General features: G+C 35.7%; 2 protein-coding genes across 11 annotated transcripts in view; one reads left to right on the top strand and one right to left on the bottom strand.

The window, feature by feature from the left end:
• Window positions 1-23030, bottom strand: part of LOC118270896 (E3 ubiquitin-protein ligase goliath) — a 122870-nt gene that overhangs the window by 9083 nt on the left and 90757 nt on the right. For 5 of the 9 annotated variants that reach the window (XM_050695831.1, XM_050695830.1, XM_050695836.1 and 2 more), the window contains 5 exons: window positions 19692-19791; window positions 4780-4912; window positions 2282-2399; window positions 1238-1309; window positions 610-692 (listed from right to left, as the gene is read on the bottom strand). In XM_050695831.1, the coding sequence (XP_050551788.1) occupies window positions 610-692; window positions 1238-1309; window positions 2282-2399; window positions 4780-4912; window positions 19692-19791 (506 nt within the window). Of the gene's footprint in view, window positions 1-609; window positions 693-1237; window positions 1310-1805; window positions 1886-1924; window positions 2005-2043; window positions 2124-2162; window positions 2243-2281; window positions 2400-4779; window positions 4913-19691; window positions 19792-23030 lie in introns of all 9 variants that reach the window. The other 4 variants (XM_050695832.1, XM_050695835.1, XM_050695833.1 and 1 more) reach the window with 4 other exon arrangements.
• On the top strand, window positions 10884-16291 carry LOC118270895 (juvenile hormone esterase). Of its 2 annotated transcripts, none has more exons than XM_035586694.2 (4): window positions 10884-11089; window positions 12939-13036; window positions 14168-15465; window positions 15756-16291. In XM_035586694.2, the coding sequence occupies exons 3-4, from the start codon at window positions 14225-14227 to the stop codon at window positions 15967-15969; spliced, it is 1455 nt and encodes a 484-aa protein (XP_035442587.2). In that variant the 5' UTR covers window positions 10884-11089; window positions 12939-13036; window positions 14168-14224; the 3' UTR covers window positions 15970-16291. The 2 variants fall into 2 exon arrangements, with proteins under 2 accessions (XP_035442587.2, XP_035442586.2); XM_035586693.2 differs by having other exon boundaries at window positions 10885-11089; window positions 12939-13101.

Here is a 23030-nt window from a genome sequence, read left to right as displayed (position 1 = left end):
GAATTTTTATAGGGCTTTCCAATCATGTTTACTACCAATTAAACCCAAAAATATTCGGGAACACGAAAATTTTTTGCTGTACGAAACTCCCATACAACCCTGCCATTCGCCTTTATAAGAAACTAATTCAAATCATCAATAAACATTGACCATTTTCTCTTGTTTTCACGAATCAAAATGTTTTAGGCGGTAGTCGATAGTCTAAATCGTTTTGTCGGTGATGGATTAAGTAGATTATAACAATGTTTTCTGCGTCGAGTGTTTGTTTACAAATGGTAAGCAAGAGCTCTCGAAAGCAATTAAGAGAAAGATATTCATGATATCATCATCATGCTAGCTACAAGACGTCCACTGTTTACTTATGCCTCACCCAATGACTTCCAGACAGGCCGATTGGAAGAGACCCTTAGTACTAGGTTACTTTACGTTGAACGAATATGAAACGTAACCACGTTCGGCGCTTGGATTGGCCGGCAGGTACAAACCAACCAATCAGAGCGCCGAACGCACTCGCGTTTCGTTTTCGTTCAATGTAAAGTAAACTCTATTAAATGTACTGACTTGTAACAAATATGTAAAAATTGTTTCTACATGAAATTGTATACTGACCTACAAGGAAGAGATCTTAGTGTTTCAGACACTTTGTAAGGTTCTATACAGATGGCGCAACACTCGCCGTCACCTTGAACTTCCTGGAAGCAATAAAAACAAACACTTATTTAATACACTTACAATATTTCATAACAAAATACATAAAACATAAAGAAAATTGTTCATAGAATAAGTTTAATGGTTACTAAGGCACGTGACTATGTACTATGTACATTATATTTTATGAATTAAATTCACGAGTAGTTTTTTATGCTTTGTTACTATTGAGGAATTTCGTAACTTTAATAATTCAGTACCCTTAGTACGAGGTTGGTTTAAGTTTAACGAGATCGAAACGAGACCGCGGTTGGCGCTGTGATTGGTTGGTACATTCGGGCTAGCCAATCAGAGCGCCGGACACGTTCTTGTTTCGTTTTTGTTCAACGTTAAAGAAACTCGTACTAAGGATATATGTTAGACATTATCTTGCACTGAAGTAATAGTTACGCCGAACAATATGTAAATGTGAACTCTGAAGCTATGGGGTGTATAGCAATAGTTGCATCCCCCATTACATCCATATACAATGGATCAGAGTGGTTTTTCTTACATTAAACTAATCACAATGAAAAATAAAAATACAAACCCTATCATCAGTCTTTAAACTCTTAAGAGGTATTTTTGATAACGCTTTCTTAGCCGCACAGCATAGACGTTTCTGAAATAAATAAAAAGAAAAATTAATCACTATATTAAATAGAGTGAGTTAAGTATTAGAAGACATCGTTGGTCGAGTAATCCCAAGAGTGGCTGTAAAGGGGTCTGGTAAAGCATACATATTTGAAAGGAGTATGCCAGATTTTCTATGAAATCCCACTTCCAATAGCTATGTGTGTTAGGTACATCATTGAATAGGTAATTTTGAGCTGAATAAATGTTACTATGGGGCCAAGTTCCAAATCTTAGTTCATTCAGAGTTATTCTTTATCAAACTTGGAAGGTGGGACTAGGATTTGCATCCTCCTTTTCTCTATAATAGCATGGAATATTTTTTTTTGTATGGCAATAATGCTTAAAATAAACCACACTTGACATGGGAATCATAACTAATTATAAGAACTAACCAGTAAGTGCACCTCTGCCTATCCTTTCTGGGATTAATAAAGGCGTAATATTATATTATTATGTAATAATAAATACGAATGGAAACTTACAGAGAGTCTGTCTTTGGCGTGAATGTATCTGAAGCGCTGTATGTAGTAGAAGACAAGCCACGCGAGCGAGATCACCATCATGATATATAATTATGTAATAAATACAGATAGAAACTTACAGAGAGTCTGTCTTTGGCGTGAATGTATCTGAAGCGCTGTATGTAGTAGAAGACAAGCCACGCGAGCGAGATCACCATCATGATATATAATTATGTAATAAATACAGATATAAACTTACAGAGAGTCTGTCTTTGGCGTGAATGTATCTGAAGCGCTGTATGTAGTAGAAGACAAGCCACGCGAGCGAGATCACCATCATGATATATAATTATGTAATAAATACAGATAGAAACTTACAGAGAGTCTGTCTTTGGCGTGAATGTATCTGAAGCGCTGTATGTAGTAGAAGACAAGCCACGCGAGCGAGATCACCATCATGATATATAATTATGTAATAAATACAGATAGAAACTTACAGAGAGTCTGTCTTTGGCGTGAATGTATCTGAAGCGCTGTATGTAGTAGAACACGAGCCACGCGAGCGAGATCACCATCAACACGATGAACGATATCGACACGAACAGCACTGACGTCCTGCAACACAATACATGACAAATTTAGTTATTATAAGACTTTAGAAAAGACATTTTTGCCACGTCAAAACGAGTAATGAATATGAGCCCCTAGCGTATATTGAAACTAGTCGAATTACCTCAATCGAAAATTCTGCAATTTCGCTTATGTGTTTGTTAGCTCTTTACTCTTCTTTAATCTTCTTGAAATGTTGCATATAATTAAACAGTACGGTAAAAGACGTAGGCTACCTTTTTACTGCAGATAAAAAGTAATAAGTACCACGGTAGGTACACTAAGTAAGTATAGAATACAGGTATGCTCGGCCAATATTTTTGAAATTTTTCGATTTAGGCAGAAGGTAAGGAAGGAAATATAGGCTACCTTTTGCCGCAGATAAAATCGAGTACCAAGTTATCCAGCTAGCCTACGTAGGTATTACCAAGGCTCGGAACCGGTTTAAAAAATACCGGTTAATACCGGTTTATATCGGTTTTCCTCCGAACTTTTCTTAAGAACGTGAACATTAAAGAACTTTATTTTAACCTAAATTAACCGGTTTATTCGACGAGGGGCATGTCGGTACACGCGTTGAAATATTATTATTGAAATAAGCTGAACAGCGCGCGGCGTTTCTTTGATGGGCGTCGTATTAACCGGTTTTTATTGCTCTAAACCGGTTAATCCGAAAAAACCTTTATGAAAATACTGTTCCAAATACCGGTTTAAATAAACCGGTTTCGCGAACGAAACCCAATGTAAAGGTTTTGCGTACAAGTACATAATAACGGTTTGAAAATTTAACCGGTATCCGAGCCTTGGGTATTACAAACAGGCACGCGAGGAAGATCATAGATCTGAGCATGTTTATTTATTAACTTTTTACATAACAAAACCGGCCATTACCGGGTTATACCTATACCCAACGCAAGTACAAAGTTAATTACTATTATGTATTGTAGAAAAACAGTAAATAGATAACGTTACATAAGCGTTGCATGCGGCATGCGAACCGTGGTGAATAAGTTTGCATTGGTAACGACATTATAAAACAAAACAAGTTATATCGAACTTTAGTTGTAGTACGTCATCAGTTGTAATTGCAGAAGTAGCTCTGATTTTAACTACCATTTTTCTGTTTTCAACTTTAAAGTACGGGAGAGCCATGCTTCAGCACGAATGGGCCGGCTCGACCGGAGTGATACCACGGCCTCACAGAAAATAGACGTGAAACAACGCTTGCGTTGTGTTTCGTTGTGTGAGTGAGGTTACCAGAGGCCCAATAACCCCCTTCCCAATCTTCCCAATCCCCGATTCCCCAACAACCCTTAAATTCCTAATCCTCTTGGTGTTTCGGGTGTCCATGAGCGGCGGCAATTGCTTACCATCAGGTGATCCGTCTGCTCGTTTAATCGGCTTATGCCATAAAAAAAACTCAAAGATTACCAAGCAGATTTTACCAATGGATAAGAGTGAAAAGTAACTCATGTTTAAGAAATAACTAGTACTTCTACTACTATTACTACTACTAAAACTACGTAGTGTAATTTTTTTCTCATTTAATAAGCCCTGTTATGGCGTAAAGTGCACTGCTTGACTCATAAAATTCCTAACACATATGACTATAAGACCAACGTAACATACGTCATCAGCTACGCGCATATTATTTGCAACCATTTAGGTACTCGAAATAATTTATTACGTGCTATATAAAGATTGAAATATGCTTGTTTATTTTGGAATTGGCAACTACTACTGTCATCACACGCATTATGCATACGAAATGCCAACACAAATGGCCAGTGTAACTTGGTATTTCGCTGCGGCGCTACATATTCGGGAAAATGACAATAGTAAAAATGTAATGTTTAGTTTCTTCTGTATCCCTGTGTCTCGTTATATTGGGCATCGGAATATATGTGGTTTTAGGTGTTTTATTTATATGGTCACAGTTATTTCCTATTTACTGTAAGATAAGTAGCAAACTAAATCACGAAGTTACACTGATACAATTGATGGCAATATTCAGTAAAGTTTTTCAAAACTACATCCCTAAAAATTTGCGATGTGCATATCAACCAGTTAATATGAACTAATGAGAAACGCTATCCAAAACAACACCGTACGATTTTTCCACTGAGAGCAAATCGTGCAGCCAAAGGGTCGATATACTAATAGCGCAGAGTAGAAGCGTCTTTAGAGAAATCTCAGAAGTGGAGTTAAGGTTGGGTTCAGTTTTGGAAAGACGCTTCGATGCGCTTTGACTCTGCGCTAGTATAAATTGACCCTAAGGAAAGTGGAGAATTCAAACTGAATAAAATTAATTTAAAGAAAAGTCCATATTCGATGTGACATTGTATCTATATGTGCCCATCGTAAAGTGTAAGTAGACTAAACTTACTTGTTAATATTGTTGCTGACATGAGCGAAGGTCCTGCCCTTGATGATGCCGATGGTGACCCGCGTGCCGTTGTCCACCAGCCGCGCGATCTCCTCGCCCTTCCACTTGTATGTGAACACCGCACTTATGTTACCTGCAAACAAATTATTTGGACTTAGAATGTGTTCAATCAATGTATTTCTATGACTGCACGGTTGGTGCGGTGGCTGGGCAACTGGATGCCACGCAACGTGTAGCGGGTTCGATTCCCGCACGGAGCAACTCTTTGTGTGATCCACAAATTGTTCGGGTCTGGGTGTCATGTGTATGTGAACTTGTATGTTTGTAAACGCACCCACGACACAGGAGAAAATCCTAATGTGGGGCAAGGTTTTTTTTTTCAATAAAAAATCTGCCTCTACCTAATCTATACTAATATTATAAAGAGGTAAAGTTTGTAAGTTTGTATGTAAGGGGTAATCTCTGGAACTAATGATCTAACCCTAAAAATTTTTCACTGGTAGAAAGCTACATTATTCCTGAATGCTATAGGCTATAAATAATAAATAATATGCAATAATTTTCTTCGCTTTTTTTGGAGGGTGGGAAATCATCGACTTCTCCTGTCTTGGGTGAAGCGAAGGGGAAGGTCAAACTCTTACTAAATACCATCCTGTTCCTTGCCCTGCTTAAAGACGAGAGGGAGTGTTAGACTCTTATTAAGTGTTAGACTAAATATCATCCCGTTCCAACTCCCCGCTTCGAGCCGGAGCCGTAAATTAAAATACGACCTAGTGGGCCCCATCTGTGGTAGTCTGATTTTTATTTTTTAACAACACGTGGAAAAGCCTTATTATATACGATAATTTCTCTAATAAATAAAAATACATAAATATTTACTCCTACATAACAATTAACGATTCATCACCTGTAAATACACCAATATAATATCTATTTTAACTGCTATTGTATTGAGTGCATTATGCAACAAGCATATTGCACAATATGAAAGAACGTGTGTTCATATTATAACAGAATATTATCATTTGATATAAGTACTATAGAGAGAGCTCACATAAAATTAACCTCTCGTCTGCTATAGATCTGTTTTCAAGCAGACCAGCTGCATACTCACTCACTCACTCACTCACACATACATACGGTTACATAGGCACCCACACACTCCCTCCCCCTCTCTCTCTCTCTTACACACACACGCATACATATACATACACATAAGTATTCACCTACATATAATTTTAAGATCTCAATAATTATAATTATTTAAGCATATTAAACGAAGATAAAATTTAATAATATAAAATTATATAATTATTAAGCCTGAATTTTTATATCTTTAAAATTGCTGTGCCCAAACTGGGTCCATAATTGTTACTTTTACCTATAAGAACATCTATGTACATACATTGTGGAAAGCAAATAAATGAATATGAATATGAATATGAATAATGATGATGACTATACGAGCTCACATAAAATTAATATCTCGTCAGCAGCTTTAGATCTGTGTTCAAGCAGACTAGGGGGTTAAGATAATTATTTAATCGAAGTACTAAGAGTTCGTAATTAGGTAGGTAACCTAATTGAGCTAGCGGACTGCCTAGCGGGTTACACTACCTCTGAGTGCGGGGTGGTTCTCGCTCAAGGCGAGAAAAGTAATTGGCTGACTTTCCTCCTTAAAAAATAAACCTAATTAAATACGGCTTTGACGGTTAAGCAAAAAGTATGAGATCCTTTCCTCTGAGAAATCGTCTTAATTATAGAACTAGTAGATAATATTATTTCAGTTTCCTCAGCTCATAAATAAACGAGCATAAATCTTCAAAGAAGACACAGAAACAAGGAAAATCTCGTGTTAATACGAAACAAAAAATATTTCGTCTAGGCAACGCATTACTCATCAAGAGTTTTTATAAAGTTCGCAAGCAAGTGTGTCGCTTAGTCTAGCTCCACTGTTTTTACACAAATGAGTAAACACAGGTCCAAAGACCAAGCTCGTTATACCAGCCGCCATTAAAATAGAAAAAAAAACGTTTACACTCTGTGCAAAAGACGTCATATTTCCAAAAATAAAATAGAGTACCCGAGTACCATAACGATTTAATCACATTTAAGCTTTATGAAAATTATGAGCCTCTGGTCGGATTATAAAACTACTAAATATGTACATAATTTAAGATCTTATGGTCACAACAGATGCTGCGGACTGCCTAGCGGGTTACTGGGGCTCCAGCTCGAAAAACAGGAGTAGGAACGGGGTGGTTTTTAGTCAGTAAGAGTCTGACACTCCCTCTCGCCTCGCCCAAAGCGGGAGAAGACATTAGATAATTTTCCCTCTTAAAAGAAATGGTCACAACAGATACAATAGTAACGTAACATTGTATCTGTATACATTTATAAATTATTAATTACAACTCAATAGAAGTTAACTTATGGACGATATAACGAACTTCTGGACTCCCTAAGAAATTATGAATCTTTTTCACTTAGGACGAAAACTTTTACTGTAACCCACGTACAATCCTATTTTAACGACTCCCAAAGTATGTCTTCCGTACAAAATGTATTGTTTTAAATAAAGATTTTAAATTAAAACTGTAGCACGGTCACTCCACGTGATAGAGTGAGCTAAGTCGTCAGCTTACCACCTACATGTGCAACTCCACCCCTAATGTGATCATATCGTCCGGGTTTCACAGTCAAGGCGAGCATGACTCAGTCGATTATGCAATTACACTGCTCAAGTAAAAATAGACTTAAGCTGTTTAAGGTTGAGCCAAGGAAAGTGCGAGAGAAACAATTGAGTTAGTTAAGTTCAAAACTGAATGACGCGTAAATAATACAATATTTCTTTTCTTCTCCTATCAAGTGTGGATTAACGATAAAAGCAACTATCGAAGAGACGTTTGGATAGTTTTTTTTTAACCAAATTATGGTTTATGTAGGTAAATTATGGTCTGGTGCCAACTGCCAACTGAGACACGGAGGAATTTTCGCAAAGGATATTCAACCCTTTGGTTGAACGTGGTAAGAATACATCGATGTGCATAGCGGTTACTTAGTCATCCGTTTATATCTCTACAGGTACTAAAACAAACCTCATGTAGTTTCAACATCTAATTCTCTGGAAATAGTCTAATCCAAAACGGATTACAACGAAGTCACTCAAAAAACAAATCAAATTAGAAGAAAATATTCTATAGTGTTTAGGTGCAAACACTATAGAATATATTCGTCTAACAAATCGTTTATTAAGTCTTTGACTGCCAATAGAAAACTGTTGAAAGCAAATCCTCCGCTAACGTCGGTCACCGGTGACCACCACGGCGTTCAATGTGTTTGAAAAAGACAGGGTTGCTGCCACAACATCGCATATGACACATGACAGGGCAAAACGCAGACAAAAGGTAGTACAGTAAAAAGTAGTATAATCATAATGATATATCCAATGAAGAAGTGCTTGCAAAATAATGCAAACAACTGCAGTAAACGTGTGGGTAGGCTTTGAGTACTAAATATAAACTAGTGGTCGCCTAGTGGCCGAAATTCGACCATATATGATTTAATTTACAATACCACTTAACGTACGTTGAAGGATAATTTTTATTTAATTCAAACTCTTTTATAAAACTCTTTTCATATGAGACGTAAGAATATCATCGCAATGTCTATCGATTTTGACGTTTTGTCAAATACGATCAGTTACTATGCATGTGTGTGTAATATTTTATTTATTGATTTAATGTACTTTATAAGCATTATTTTTGAAAAATATTAGCGCTATGCACTTCTCCTACACATAAACTATAAGTGTACCAAATTTTATGCTCCTACGTCCGCGCAATTTTCGTAAAAACATTTACAAAGTTTTTGCTTCACGTATTAATATATAGATACTGGCAATAATTTATGTTCCTCCATACATGAGGTGGTGCGCCTCTGTCAACAATTACGCCATCTAGCAAACTGAACGTGTATTTAACGAGTGTCGTAGTCTTTGTTCGATTAATCAATACTTGTTTGATTTTAAATTGTTATATCTATTAAAAAATATCAGGTTTATGAGTAAAGACTATATCTTGCTCTTTTATCTCATAGGAGTTTTAGAAAAGCTGTCTCCTACACTACTCTCCTCTAGAAAGTTACTAAATTTCACGACGCATTTTATTCTGGTTTAGTGTACGAGTCTATCTAAATTGCATAAGGTGTTTGTTAGCCTCATCAATAGAAAAAATGAACAATATTATTTATCCAAAAACATAGCCCCATTCTCAGAATGTATGTTAAAAACTAAACCATATAACTGCGGCATACAGAAACATTTAACGATTATTTTTAAACTATTTACTTAGCAACAATTTTCTTCCGAAAACAACGCTAAGGACCGAGTTAAGTAACCAATAAAAGACTCTGAGTATGACAGTAAGTTTGTTTCACAAAATAGCTGTTTTTATATGTACAATACAACATACGATACACCTAATTACTAATTTACATACACTCTATTATTAACCGAAGTTTGCAAGTTTAATTAAAAAATAAACTTCGCGAATTCAAAAAAAACTTTAAATATTTGCCCAAAGCCAACACAGTTACTCTACAGAAACAATGTGACACAAATAACATTCTTATTTCGTAACAATAAGAGTCATTTTCGTAGCTTTAAATCTACACGTGTAACGGTCAAGATCCTTTGATACACGTGTAATCCTTACCTAGGAAACGAGATTATGACACGGGCAGTTACACCCGGGTTGAAAGTCAAAGTCAAAGTTATTTGTGAAACATAGGGTACATTATAGATTGTAGGGTATGTTGCTGATCCGCAGCTGCGGACTACCTAGCCGGTTTACCGGGGCTCCGGCTCGAAAAGCAGGAGTAGGTACGGGGTGATTTTTAGTCAGTAAGAGTCTGACACTCCCTCTCGCTCGTGGAGCTATACAAACTACATAGCTCCGTCCCTCTGCTCAGTGATCGACCATTCTGACACAATTGTAATAGCAGACTAAGGCCCCAGGTAGTTCGCAGGTCCGGATCAGAAACAGATCCTGCTATATTTTGCTTTGGAAAACGTACAATTTTTTAAAATATGTCAAAAATAAAGTCAGTATTGCATAACTTTATTTAGTTAAACACGTCACATTTGATATTTAAAGTGGTTTACGAAAATAGGAAAAGGTTTAATGTACCTAATGACTGCCTCTTTGGACGAGTGGTTACAAATGGTACTGAGTTTAATTCTTGAACTGGGCCAAGTTACTAGGATTTTTCGACTCTCGTAAAAATTGGTTTACCTTTACCTAGACTCCACAACGAAACAGCTCAAGCTTTTCACTTTCCTTACCCCTTGCATGAAAGAGCGCGTTCGGCGCTCTGATTGGTTGGTTTATTCGAGCCGGCCAATCATAGCACCGAACGTGCTGTCATTTTATGTCACTGTACGGTACTGTAAACTTCTTGGATCCTCTTTTTCTTCTATTTACCATTCTTGGTGCATTGACAAAAGGAAAGAATATCTGACAAGGAGTTGGTTGCACTATACATCCTTAAAGAAACTGAACTAAGAGGTTTTGTGATCCAAATACGACATGCAAATCCGCCACCAAAAAACAAATGAATGTAAATAAAATATCTTTCGTAATCTTTTTTAGCTTTGCACGTCTTTACTGGTGTGAATTAGCCCAGTCACTGTTACTCTATCTTTTTCAACAATTAACTAGATAAGAGGTCATTGCATCATTTATTTGATTCACTGAGAATAAGCATGGTCATGCTGCTAACTACTAATACCATTCAAATCAAACTGATGAATCATTCAAATAAAAAAAAAACAAGATTTCAAAACTGACATTTCCATCTTACACTTTGACATTTAGATTAAATTATTGCCATAGTAGAAAATAATATCACGGAAAATTCATTTATTTTTTTAATGTTCAAATCAAATTTGAAAAAAGAACGACATTCTTTCCTACGTTTAGCCAATCGTTTATAAAACCGGTATGAGCACATTGTTTTTTTTTTTTCGTGTGTAACATAAAATAATAATCTATTTCAACCGTGATTAAAGCTGGCAACATTGAACTTTGCCATCGACGACCAAGGTTAACAAGTTCCCGCGTATATACCTGTATCTAGTCTGTTATTTAGTTTATGTGTTCAAGGCGTAATGACGTGCGTGATTATGTGAATTTAATTGTTTTTCCGCCGGCATCCATTGAACCAATTTAACAACAATAACAAATGAACAACAAAGAAGGAATTTATATAAAACTTGTATCGTACTAAACATTTGTTCATCTGTGGAAACGTAAGTTATTTTTTTTTTATTATTATAATAAATGGTGTTTGTTTATATAGGTGCCTTAAGCATGTACTTTGAGTGTATTATTTTCCTACAATACTGTTTCTATATTATTAATTTTCCTGTTATGTTCCAATTGTATTAAACAGAAAGAGATGACAAACATGTGTGTTTGTGAAAAGATTGTCTACCTACTAAGAATTTGTACAATATTTCTAAAATTACGGAAAAGTGTTACTTAAAATTCCACATTTTTTGTGATAAATGCAATTGTTTCTTACGTGCTACTGTTATCAAAGTTAAATATAGACTTTAGTTACGTCTGTTATCACTGGGAGGTTATTTAATGTTCTCAATTCTCATTGCTTGGTTTTATAAAACGTATTGTTAAATTAAAATAGATACTCTATTCATCTCATTAGTTTTAAATTAAACAAAACCAAAATAAGTTTGACGTCACAGGTTTAACTCTAACGCAAGTCTGATTAACCAGAATACATAAACAGTTTGACATTATGAAAATAAATAAATTAGGTTGGTACATCTAGCTAAGTCGTCGTTGACATGGCTGTACACCGTAAAATTAAGCATACCTACTTACTTATGTATCTAGCTAATACCTACTTATTATTTATGTAGACCCAGATAATAAAGAGTGAGTTTGTTTCGACATTTCTTCTCAGAGTAGTCCGATAGGAAATGCCGGCCTCATCTAGTTATTTAAGAGATTGACGTGTAAAAGAGTTACATTGTAACCTATTTGCAAAATAAATATCATTTATAATAAATATAGGTACAAAACTCTACCTGCTTCATTAAAATAATGTTTCTAAGAAAAATCTAAGAGCTTTAGGGTCGTTTGAGAGTCGATTAAGTAACATAAGTTACTTTATTTTAATTTCCTAAGGGATTCGGATTGAGACTCACGTAAACAAAATTACGAGTAAAGACTTACTAAACAAATATATTTATTTAATCCAATAACTATAGACAATAAAGAACATTAATCGTTAAACAGTATCTACCGCACTCTTAGACATTTAATGATTACTTAAAACTATTCGTTAGTAACGATTTTGTACACAATTGCTAAGGACTGGTTTAAGTAACCAATAAATGTGTCTGAATACGGCGGTACAATACTTAATCGATAAACAGGTCTAATAAATATTAATTTATAGAACGAAAGACAATCTTTATAAAGTCAAGGTTTTTTACGGAACATCAATGGCTATAAACATAACACAACATAGGCTAATCACAATTCTAATAATAGCCGACTCGTACCTACATTTTTTTTCGTATAGGCATAGAGTAAAAAAATTCCGATTGGTTTACAAAACTGGATATGCATGGCCAATGTGGCCATAGATAATATTGTATTCTTAATTTGTTTTTATCATCGACTAAATTGTGTTTTTTTTATTAGTCAATCTGTGATGTGTATTATTTTTCTCTTGAATTATTTTATGTATTAATTATTAAATACTGAATTATTATAGAAGGTGCTTCATTTATTATTAATGGTTATTAATAGATATTTTTACATTATTAATTTACATTTTCCCTAAAAGGGCAATGATATCATTGCGACATTCTTATTTATGTCTGAAATATTCATTAGCTACGAAATATTTTGTTTATACCAACTTTTAACATATTAATAAATGTACCTAACTACTAAGTAAAATTTCCGAAAAATATTCCAATAGGTAATATTATTTCTTGTAGATAATATAACTTGTACTGCACATAACATAATTAGTCTACCCGATCTGACTTAAAACTTAGTCGACATAGCTCACCATCACCCAAATAATATTTCCAAAATTGATTTGTCATTTGAATTTTCCAGGATAACAATAAAAATGGCGGATATACCGGACGAAGCGAAATGCATAGTGCAAACAGAAGACGGTCCTATTTGTGGATATTGTGAAAAGACTGACGAAGGTACTTGTTACAAGTTTAAAAGTATACCGTATGCTAAACCACCAGTAGGCCAGTTGAGATTTCTGGTAAGTCATACATCAAACCTCTAGACTATTCTGTAATTGTCTATTCGAAATATTCGAAGTGGGTTTGATCACAGAGCCACGTCATTGGTTGTGAGAATAATCTCCACCAATGACGGGCTAGAATACGATCGAACTCACTTCAAATGTTTCGAATTGACAATTACAGAATAGCCTAGCTGACACGTTCGACCACTTTCGAGCAATATTTTTTTTTTGTTAGAATCTATGTCTTCAAATGCGTAATCAATACCGTTTAAATATAATATAGGATACTATCAATTAATTTCCTAAACTTGCAAAACAAATCATAGAAGAGAAGAATTGATGATGAAACTATAGACAAGCACAACATATGAACAGACAAGACAAGCATACAGAAGGCGGTGCAGTTTTTTTTTTAAGGTTTTTGTTGATATTCACACAAAACTATATTTAGCGTCAACCTTAATTTAGACGTAAATAGTACTTGTATATTATTATAAATAACAGTTGCAAGTACTTGAGTTAACTACATTTTATTTGTGTGCAGTTATTTGTAGGTTATTATATTTAATCACACGCCACCTGTAGAAGGTAATTAGTTGTGTTTATGCATATTGTACTTCACTTGCGTCAGAATATTGACGTAAAGGTACACATGCTCTAAAATAAACGTGCTAAAAGGCGTTCTATTGAGCATTCTCAAAAATGTTCAAAAATCAAACGATTGTCGATTCGCAAACGTGTCCGAAATGAGCATGCTCATTTTGAACAATATTCCAAAACACATGCTAAGCGGGATGCTAAAGCACTAGTAGGAACGAGGTGGTTTTTAGTCAGTAAGAGTCTGACACTTTCTCTCGTCTCGCCCAAGGTGGGAGAAGTAATTTTCCACCTCATAAATTAAAAAGGGTTAACGGGAAGACCCTAATGTCTATGCGTATTTCTATGCACAGTGATATGATTAAATTTTCAAATCAACAAATAGTTCTGCTTCAGTCGATATTTGACTATAACTTGATATTATTAATTTCAGACGATCACCTTAATATTTTGAAAAGACATTTATTTTATCGTATGTTTCCAGCCCCCAACTCCAATACCACCATGGACAGAAGTACTAGACTGTACGAAAGATGCTCCAATGCCTATCTGCCGATCAGTTTACGATTGCATCAGTGGATCAGAAGACTGCCTGTACATTGAGCTCTCTACACCAAGTCTTAAGCCTGAAAAACCATTACCAGTAATGTTTTGGATAGGAGGGTATGGCTACACATCTGTCCTAGACCCCATATTAGATGCCACGTTGCTCAATTACCAAAATGTTATATTCGTAAGGTGTGGCCACAGAACGGGTCCTTTTGGATTCCTCTCCATAAATGACTACGCTGCACCAGGAAACTGTGGACTCAAGGACGTAGTAATGGCCCTAAAATGGGTCCAACGAAACATAAGCACCGTTGGCGGTGACCCAAACAATGTCACAATTTTCGGAGGCTCTTCAGGGGGAGCCATGGTCAACTTTATGATGTTATCACCAATGGCTACTGGATTGTTTCACAAACTCATCATACAGAGTGCCAGTGTTTTGAATAACTGGTCCTTAGCAAAGAACCCTTCACAAGGTGTTATAGAACTGGCAAAAATACTCGGCATTAAGAAGTCATCCAAGCAGGAAATCGTTGAGGAGTTACGAAGGATCCCCGCCGTGGATATCACCGAAGCTTTTCGAAACTTCAACGTTGGGTTTAGCGAAGGTGTCGAAAGCGATTTATTTGATTCTGTATTCAAACCCTGTATTGAAGTAGACCTAGAAGGACAAGCTTCATTTATCACAAAGAGTCCAATAGTAATTCTAAAATCTGGTAATTTTAATAAAGTACCGTGTATTATCGGAAGTAATAATATAGAGGGTGCAGTTTTGCAATACGTTGTAGACAATTTTTGTTCAAATTTTGAAAGGTATACTGATAACATCAAATTGCTTGTGCCTCGAGAACTGGCGAGAAGAGACAGAATGTCTGACAACATAGCCCATCAGATACTGAAGTTTTATTTAGATGGAGAAGAACATTTGAGTGAAAAAAATAGAAGCCAGTATTTGCAATTGATTAGTGATTATTACTTTTTATATTATGTTAATAAAACTGTGAGACTACTGTGTGAATTTGCGCCCTCGGTTCCAATATATTACTACATACTGAACTATGCCGGAGAATGGGCAGTGCCTGAGAGGTTAAATTTCTTCAACTCTACTGGGCATGGAGCGGAGTTACCGTTCCTGTTTCGTATCAAAATGCCAGAAGTCTGCAAGGGTAGTCCAGATTCAATAACTACTAGGACAAGAGTGATCAAAATGTGGACTAATTTCGCTAAAACAGGGTAAGGTTCAATGTACCTAATGTTTCCAAAAAGTAATTTCTAGCTTCGTTTTCTTCTTGCGTTCCATATTTAATTTGGATTCGTTTACTAGTTCACATTTGTTTCTAGTATTCTAGGCTAGACTACTACTGCACAGAAATATGATATAGTTTTGCCATTTTGAATACTTATTTATTTTACTAACTATACCCTTTTGAAAATTTAGTTTCATCTACATCATTACTTCCAAATCACTTCTTACAATTACATACATATTTTTACTAATTCTTAACTTCTAATTAAAATTTCAGAAACCCAACACCAGATCCAGATGACCCACTGCTCTGGATAACTTGGGACCCAGTGGAAAGCAAAGAAAAAATAAATTATCTCAGTATAGGACAAGAGTTGACAAAGGGTAGGAACCCCTTTCAGGAACGGATGAAGTTTTGGGATGAACTGCATAAGGAACACATGTTTTTAAGAGCTTTAGTACACTTTAATGACTCAGGATATTCTGTATAAAATCAGCATCAGCCTGTAACTGCCCTCATGTGCAAAGGTCTCACACGGAGAAAGAATGAGCATTAATCACCACGCTTGGCTAAGACGGATCGGTGATTTCAAACATATAATTTGAAATTGTACTGTTTCCTCACATATATCAGTGATACTTGGATTGGAAAAAGTGACGTTGATCGGTATTCTGCCAGGTATGGAACCCGTATCCTCATTAGAGAAGCAGATACTGAAGACAATATTAATAGGTATAATGTTATTATAATGTTTAAACATTTTGTGATGATCTGAAATTATTTTTGCGTCCCAATATACAATGTAAACATGATGTTGATTTTTATTTGCACTAAGTATATATTAAAAAGGGCCAAATTACCGACGACATCGTTAAGTGGGTGCAGGTGGCTTTTTCTATGTATGCTAGTCGGCTAGCATACATAAAAGCATGACTGATGACTGTTGATGAAGCGAAAGAGGTATGTAAGATTCGTAGAAATTGGCGTTCCATTGTCTCTGCCTACCCCATGGGAGATTGGGAGACAGGCGTGAGGTTATTAATGTAAGTAATTTTATTTCATCGAGATATTTTATTCTAGAATTGAAGAAGAATACTTCCTTAAACTTATTTGAATATAAGCCAATGTACTCAAGATTTTTATGAATACCAATTGTAATTCATAGCCGTATCATATGGAGAACAATTCAATATTCAATGATACTCGCCAGTTAGCCTTGCAAACCATATCTGTACATACAAAACAAGTACCAGTTAACCGATTCGTAGTGAGATAACGACACCTGTCACTTGGAGGGGTAGACAGAGATGCATAATTAAGACTCTGACTGCGAACAAAAATCTTTTGAAGGCAAATCCACCGCTAGCACTGGTCACTTTTGCCTCCATGGCGTTTAATGTGTTAAACATCCGCTTTTAATTTACAGTTATGTTATGAAACCCATATTATAATAAGCAAGTCTATTGGCTACGACTGATGATCTATCCTTGCTATTAAGAAATAGTGATTCTGATAAAGGGTCCCGGTATGACTTGAAACCAGTCGGGCAATCCTCGCAACAGAAAACATAATAGGAATTCTCGATCGTTTTCGAGTAACTCTCAAACGTGTTCGAGCACTGCTCGATATGTATATCTATCAACGTATAACAATATATAAAATATTTGTAGATACATTGGAAAGTAATCTAAAACGTTGGATCTGCTAATCATGAGTCATAATATTAATTACTTATATGTAGAATAATATTCTTCACAACGTAGGTATTGTGATATTTCTCAAGGAGAGTAACAGCTACAGCTTTGGAGTTGTTTATTGCATTATGGCATACACTACGTATTAAATTAATGTCATAAATCGATTACCCCTTCACTTCCCTTCCTGGTATGACGACATACGTATATAAATCTGCTCAGTCTGTCTGTCTAGAATGGTTTATGGTGTCTGTGTAAAGAGAATGTATGGCCGAGTGAGGTAGGTTGTTTTGTTTATATTTCTTTGGGAATATATGTATGTTATTATGTGTATGTTAATTTAATGAGAAGCTGAACGCTTTAGTGCTAAGTTTTAATGTAAATTTTGGTATACGGGGATTTTAGAAATTAATTCTTAGCTAAATAAAAACGAGGAGTTTACGTAAGTGAAAAGTCTAATATATTTTGGGAGCTTAGGAGAGTAGGAAATATGTTATAAAAGCGTTAATAATTTCAATTGAATACATAATACCTACATATTATATCGCCTGATTGCTAAACACGAAGGTGTTATTTTAAAAAATATGTACAATCGATAAAGTTGGCGGTCGACCCTCATTAGCGAAATTCTCATGCACTCGACGCGAGCAACCACAGGAAAAACACCCGGTGGATAGCGAGTTTGCCACAGGTTTAAAGAGTGTACTAGTTACCGTAAACTTTGCCGACAGTACCTACACAAAGTACACAAATTAAACTAATAGAATCATAACGAAGTTTTAGTAAGATTATACAATTAGACAAATTAAGTTATTCCATTTACACTCTCCTAGAGATTTCTAAGTACTAATTGATCTAAAAATACAATTACAGCAGGGTTAAAAGCCTCCTATCTACCCACGTACTTTCAAAAGGTTTCTTAACTAAATAAATTAGGGAGTTACTGAATTAAATCTATATTTTAACTAAGTAATTTAGCCTTTCACTACAATTCAACGAAATCTTTTGTAAATATATTTTACTAAGTAATTAAATACTTTATCTGAGAGTATTAAAGTTTGAAATTCCAGTGGTTTTGAAGGCTAATCGATTTTATTGTAATCCCACAAAAGTTTTACTTACTTTTTGTGTTTTAGTAATTAGGAAATTTTTATGAGAGATTTTTCTATTCAACATTTTAGCTACGGACATTTACTTTACGTATACCTAATAACTACCGTGAGCCATACTAAATTGCCTAAAAGTCACGGTTTACTCTCGTAAATTCGGAGAGAGAAAAGCTGTACTAGTTTCGAGTCACAGAGGGACTCTTCATTTTGAGCAGCGTGCGCAGACGCGGCGACGTCGCGCAACCTACATAGTAGACGTCATGCGTCAGTAGGACCGCCGCGTCTAAAGTTACTTTACATTTAGTTACCGACGATAGTAAACTTACCGAAGTAATCATGTGTCGTAATATATAACATGTCTATTTAAAATAACATTGCATCGCATCAGATACTTATACTGGCCTAACAAAAATTTATGAAAATGTAAAAATGGTCCTTGATCAAGGGAAGGGAACCTTAGAAGACCTTTAACTGCATCACCACTCCAAAATGTATTCATCATTATCATCATCAGCCTGTTCTCGTCCACTGCTGGACATAGGCCTCTCCAATGGCACGCCACTAAGCTCGATCTTCAGCTCTACGCATCCAACCACTACCAGCCACCTTGCGGATATCGTCACTCCACCTAGCTGGAGGGCGCCCTACACTACGCTTGCCTTCAAAATGTACCCAGTATATTTATATACAACTGCACCAAAAAACATTTACATTATAACAATCTCTTAACAAGTCATACAGGTTTATCGAATCAAGTGTCTTCCGTGTTCACATGCGTTCTGCAAGTGATTTCGATTAATAATACGAGTGTATCATTTATAATAATATGACTATATGACTTGTTATAAACGATCGAGTATCGAGTTGTGGAGCTCCTTGAAAAACATCGTCATACGTGGACATTTGCAGGTTTCCTTTGTCAGTGCATTGTTTATAAATATCCTATTAATTTGTAGTATAAATGTGAAAGTTTGTTTGTTTGTTTGTCTATTTGTTCACGGTATAACTGCTGAAGGGATCGGGATGAAACGTATTTTATGAGGTTTTCACCACACTACGACCTTAGGAAAGACAGTAGCACAGTGGTCAAGTACAGCCGTGCAACTTGCACAGCGAGTTTGAGACACACGTCTTCCTAGGGATGTGCCGTAACAGGCGTTGCATCACAGAAGCTTTGGAGCAGGTCTAATTAGAGGACTCGGTGCCTCTTATCGGTGCCCCTTATAGGTTTTGAAGGCGGCCACCGGGGTGGTTTTAGTGATGTAAAAATCCCCTACTCCCTAGTCTATCTCCCCAAAAATGCTAGGCACCTTTAGAAAATTTCTCCCCGTAATAAAAAAGGCAACGCTGTAGAACGAATTATAAACTTATTCTAAACATTTTAAAATGGAAAAACAAGAGGTACTTACGTCCATTATCAGTGGACAGCTTCATTTTCTCCAAGTTGGTGGTGTCGCGGTCGTTGTAAATGAGCACCGCCGTCGCGTTCGCACGCCATGCGTTCTGCACCTGGAATGGCAAATTAAATACATTCGTACATTCATTTATATTTTTTCTCTTTAATATTAAGGACTTTTAAATCGCACATACAGCGTCCCACTTTATTTATTATTTTCTGTATCAAAGTAAAAATGTAACCTGCGGCTGACTCCAGCATCCTAATCATATTAAATACATAAAATATTTTTCCTTTACCTTTACCTATGTAAAAAATTTAAAAAGTAATGTTCGTCATTCCAGCATTGTAATAATAATTAAGCTAACAACGACAACCACCTTAGGAGGCTGGGGTTGGGCGGATGGATCAAGGGCCTGATGCAGAAGGCAGTACTCCTCGAAACGGCACGTATTGTGAGGAGGTTTCTGTCTTTGGAGCCCTAACCACCGGTAGCTTGGACCATGCTCCCGCTACTGGTCGGCTCCTATTTTTATATTTTTAAATGTTATTTTGTTTTTTATTTTTATAAGTAATGTTTAAAAATATAATTTTAGAGTGTTTTAAATAAATAATGTTCATTAAGCTAAGAATGAGGAGGTATAAATAAAGCCATTGTGTTATACTAGAATATAATTATTGATGTCTTTGCAAAGTTTCATCAAAATCCGTTCAGAAGTTTTTGGGTGAAAGAGTAACATATGTACATACAAACAAACATACACAGAAAATATTGCATTTACAATCTTAGAAGGATTTACCGGTAACTTTAACAACTGAATCTTAGAAATAAACGGTTCACAGTACGACTTATAACTGTGCAAGTGTGCACACAAGTTTTTTATTCGCATAACACGTTGATCCAGGTCAATTGCATTGCGAAATGGCGATAGGATCTATTGATAAACAATAAATATTATGTTCAAGGTAAGAAAGGGCGTAAACGATTAACTATCACGATTACTGTAATGACGTAAGTCTGTGAGAATATCTTTAGTAGTTAGACTGATACAGTTATCGTACAAGGATCAAGGAAATAATTGTGTTTTTTTATTTGTCCTTAACTTTCGCTAGTTGGGAATTTGTTACAGAGTTTGCGCATATTAGAGAAAGGCACCCAAAGCACAATCCACGTTATTCGATGTAAAGAATGAAAACAAGCGGATACTTTTCCACCAGAGATGTGCTAGGTAAATGTGCTAGGAACATGAGCAGCTCCAGAATGCGATGTTTCGATAGTAGAGAAACCATCCATAGTACGCATCTTTCTGCATAAAAAACATAGCTTAGCTGAGTCCGATTCCACCAGTGCGTACCAATGAATGTGTTTGGTGGAAGCTAAATGCATCTACAGCACCGTAGCACATAGCACATACCTGGTGGAAAAGCACCCAAATTCCAAAAATCAATCCTATAATTCCTTTCCATTTCTTCTTTTGCCTCCTATTCCTATAAACTTCGTTTCATCTATGCTCAATGGCACAGCGGTTAATATAACACTTCAGTCGGTTTGTGGCTTCATAATAAATGATAACAAAACCCAATATAGTATATCCCCTAAGTAATTACTACCAGACTACAATCATGGAATTAACCAAAATGATCCAAAAACTGTTATCATTTTAATGACAGCTCTCATATAAGTGGCCATGTTGATATATGTTACCTGTGGTACATTTTAGTTGATGGCAACACTTAATACGGTATTTATTTCAGCTGGCAATATTGTGGGATATCTCACAATTATAATATACGTTGATATCGAACACTTGTGTCCTCGATTGTAATCCTTGTTTATCCTGTGATAATATCTATGTTTTATTTTTGTTAATTTCGGAATTTCGGACATAGAGAGGTTGTTGCTAAGGGCTGAGTATGATGCTTTTTTTCGATGGGGGAATATCATCCAATGACCTTGGGCGAGGAGAGGGAGTGTCAGACTCTTACTGACTAAATACCACCCCGGTCCTACTCCTGCTTTTCGAGCCGGAGCCCGTAGTCCGCAGCTGAGTATGGCGCTATGACGTAACAATGCGCCTGTTACGTCCATTCATAGTCAATATTGTTTCACGCTCGATACTTTAGTTTTTTTAATGTGATTCTATCTTTAGACTATAATAAGTATATGTACTAGTCTAAACTGAAATGGGGTGTTGTTTTTGAAACTCGGATCAAATTCGCTAATTCTTTTTTGGTGGTTTTGTTATTGTTAGTAGAAGGTTTTGTTCCTATAAAAAAAAATAACAAATATGCGCAGAATAACGAGGTAGAACCAAATTCCTGGAGTCAGCTAGTTAAATATTATAACTAATCTAAACTGCGTACTTTGAAATAATGAAATATAATTGACATGTATCCAAAATTATATAATCAAACAGTTACATGAATCAACTTCAATGCAATTTTCAGATTAGACAAAGCCTGTAAGACCTAAGCATATGACTGCTCACTGCTTACTGCGCTAATAAGCTTAAGTCTAAGACTAGGTTTAGTGACTAATCTTGAAGGAAACAGAACCTAAGTCGCAGACTGCTAGCAAACAGATTAATGACATAACATAGGTAGAAGTTCACACTTCAAGACCATCTGAGGATTATAATGACTATTAATCACCTTTGGAAGCCTTAAATAAAGTATTTGTAAAAGTTTGTATGTTTGTTACTCAATTACGCTAGAACCTCTGAATGTATTTCGATGAAATTGGGCGTAGAGAAAGATCACGTCAAAGATAGCAAGAAATCAGAAGGCTTAGTACGAGATTGTTTTACCTTTAACGAAAACGAAACAAGAGCGCGTTCGGCGCTCTGATTGGCTGGCTTGAATAAACCAACCTCATTTCGCTTTCGTTAAACGTAAAACAAACTCGTACTAAGGGTACAGTTCAGAAATTTTACTCCCACTACTACCAACTTCTATTATTTAGATATTTTTTTGTATTTTCTATTGTATATGCTTCGTTTGTGTATATAGTTCATTAACGTATGTCTCTGTTTACCCTCTTCATGTATAGAAGGTGTAATATTACGCTTTGTAATAAATTAATGTATTAGCCCTTATATTTGAGTTAGGTCGCACACGTGTAGTTGGCATGTCCATTAACTTGTCTATTGTTAGTGTTAATCTAAGTTAACCTAAGTCTAGATTCTCGACTTGTTTAAGAGACCTGAGTTTGATCTGTATGATCCTATACATCGCGTGTTGTACAATGGACAATTATTTCACACGCATCTTTACTTAAAGACCGAAACTAACAGCCGAGCTTTAGCTGAATTATCAGGATCGATTTCAGTTTACCAAAACTGGATCTCAATCT

The sequence above is a fragment of the Spodoptera frugiperda genome, chromosome 9, assembly GCF_023101765.2.
Source record: "Spodoptera frugiperda isolate SF20-4 chromosome 9, AGI-APGP_CSIRO_Sfru_2.0, whole genome shotgun sequence".
In the NCBI taxonomy this organism is placed as follows: domain Eukaryota; kingdom Metazoa; phylum Arthropoda; class Insecta; order Lepidoptera; family Noctuidae; genus Spodoptera; species Spodoptera frugiperda.
The sequence above is the reverse complement of the archived record's forward strand: the minus strand, read 5'-3'. Positions and strand labels throughout refer to the sequence as shown.

Coding starts and splice junctions, on each gene's coding strand:
- LOC118270895 (XM_035586693.2), top strand. CDS start 12,952: ATGGCGGATATACCGGACGAAGCGAAATGCATAGTGCAAACAGAAGAC. Junction 13,102..14,167: donor TAGGCCAGTTGAGATTTCTG/GTAAGTCATACA, acceptor GTATGTTTCCAG/CCCCCAACTCCAATACCACC. Junction 15,466..15,755: donor ACTAATTTCGCTAAAACAGG/GTAAGGTTCAAT, acceptor TTAAAATTTCAG/AAACCCAACACCAGATCCAG.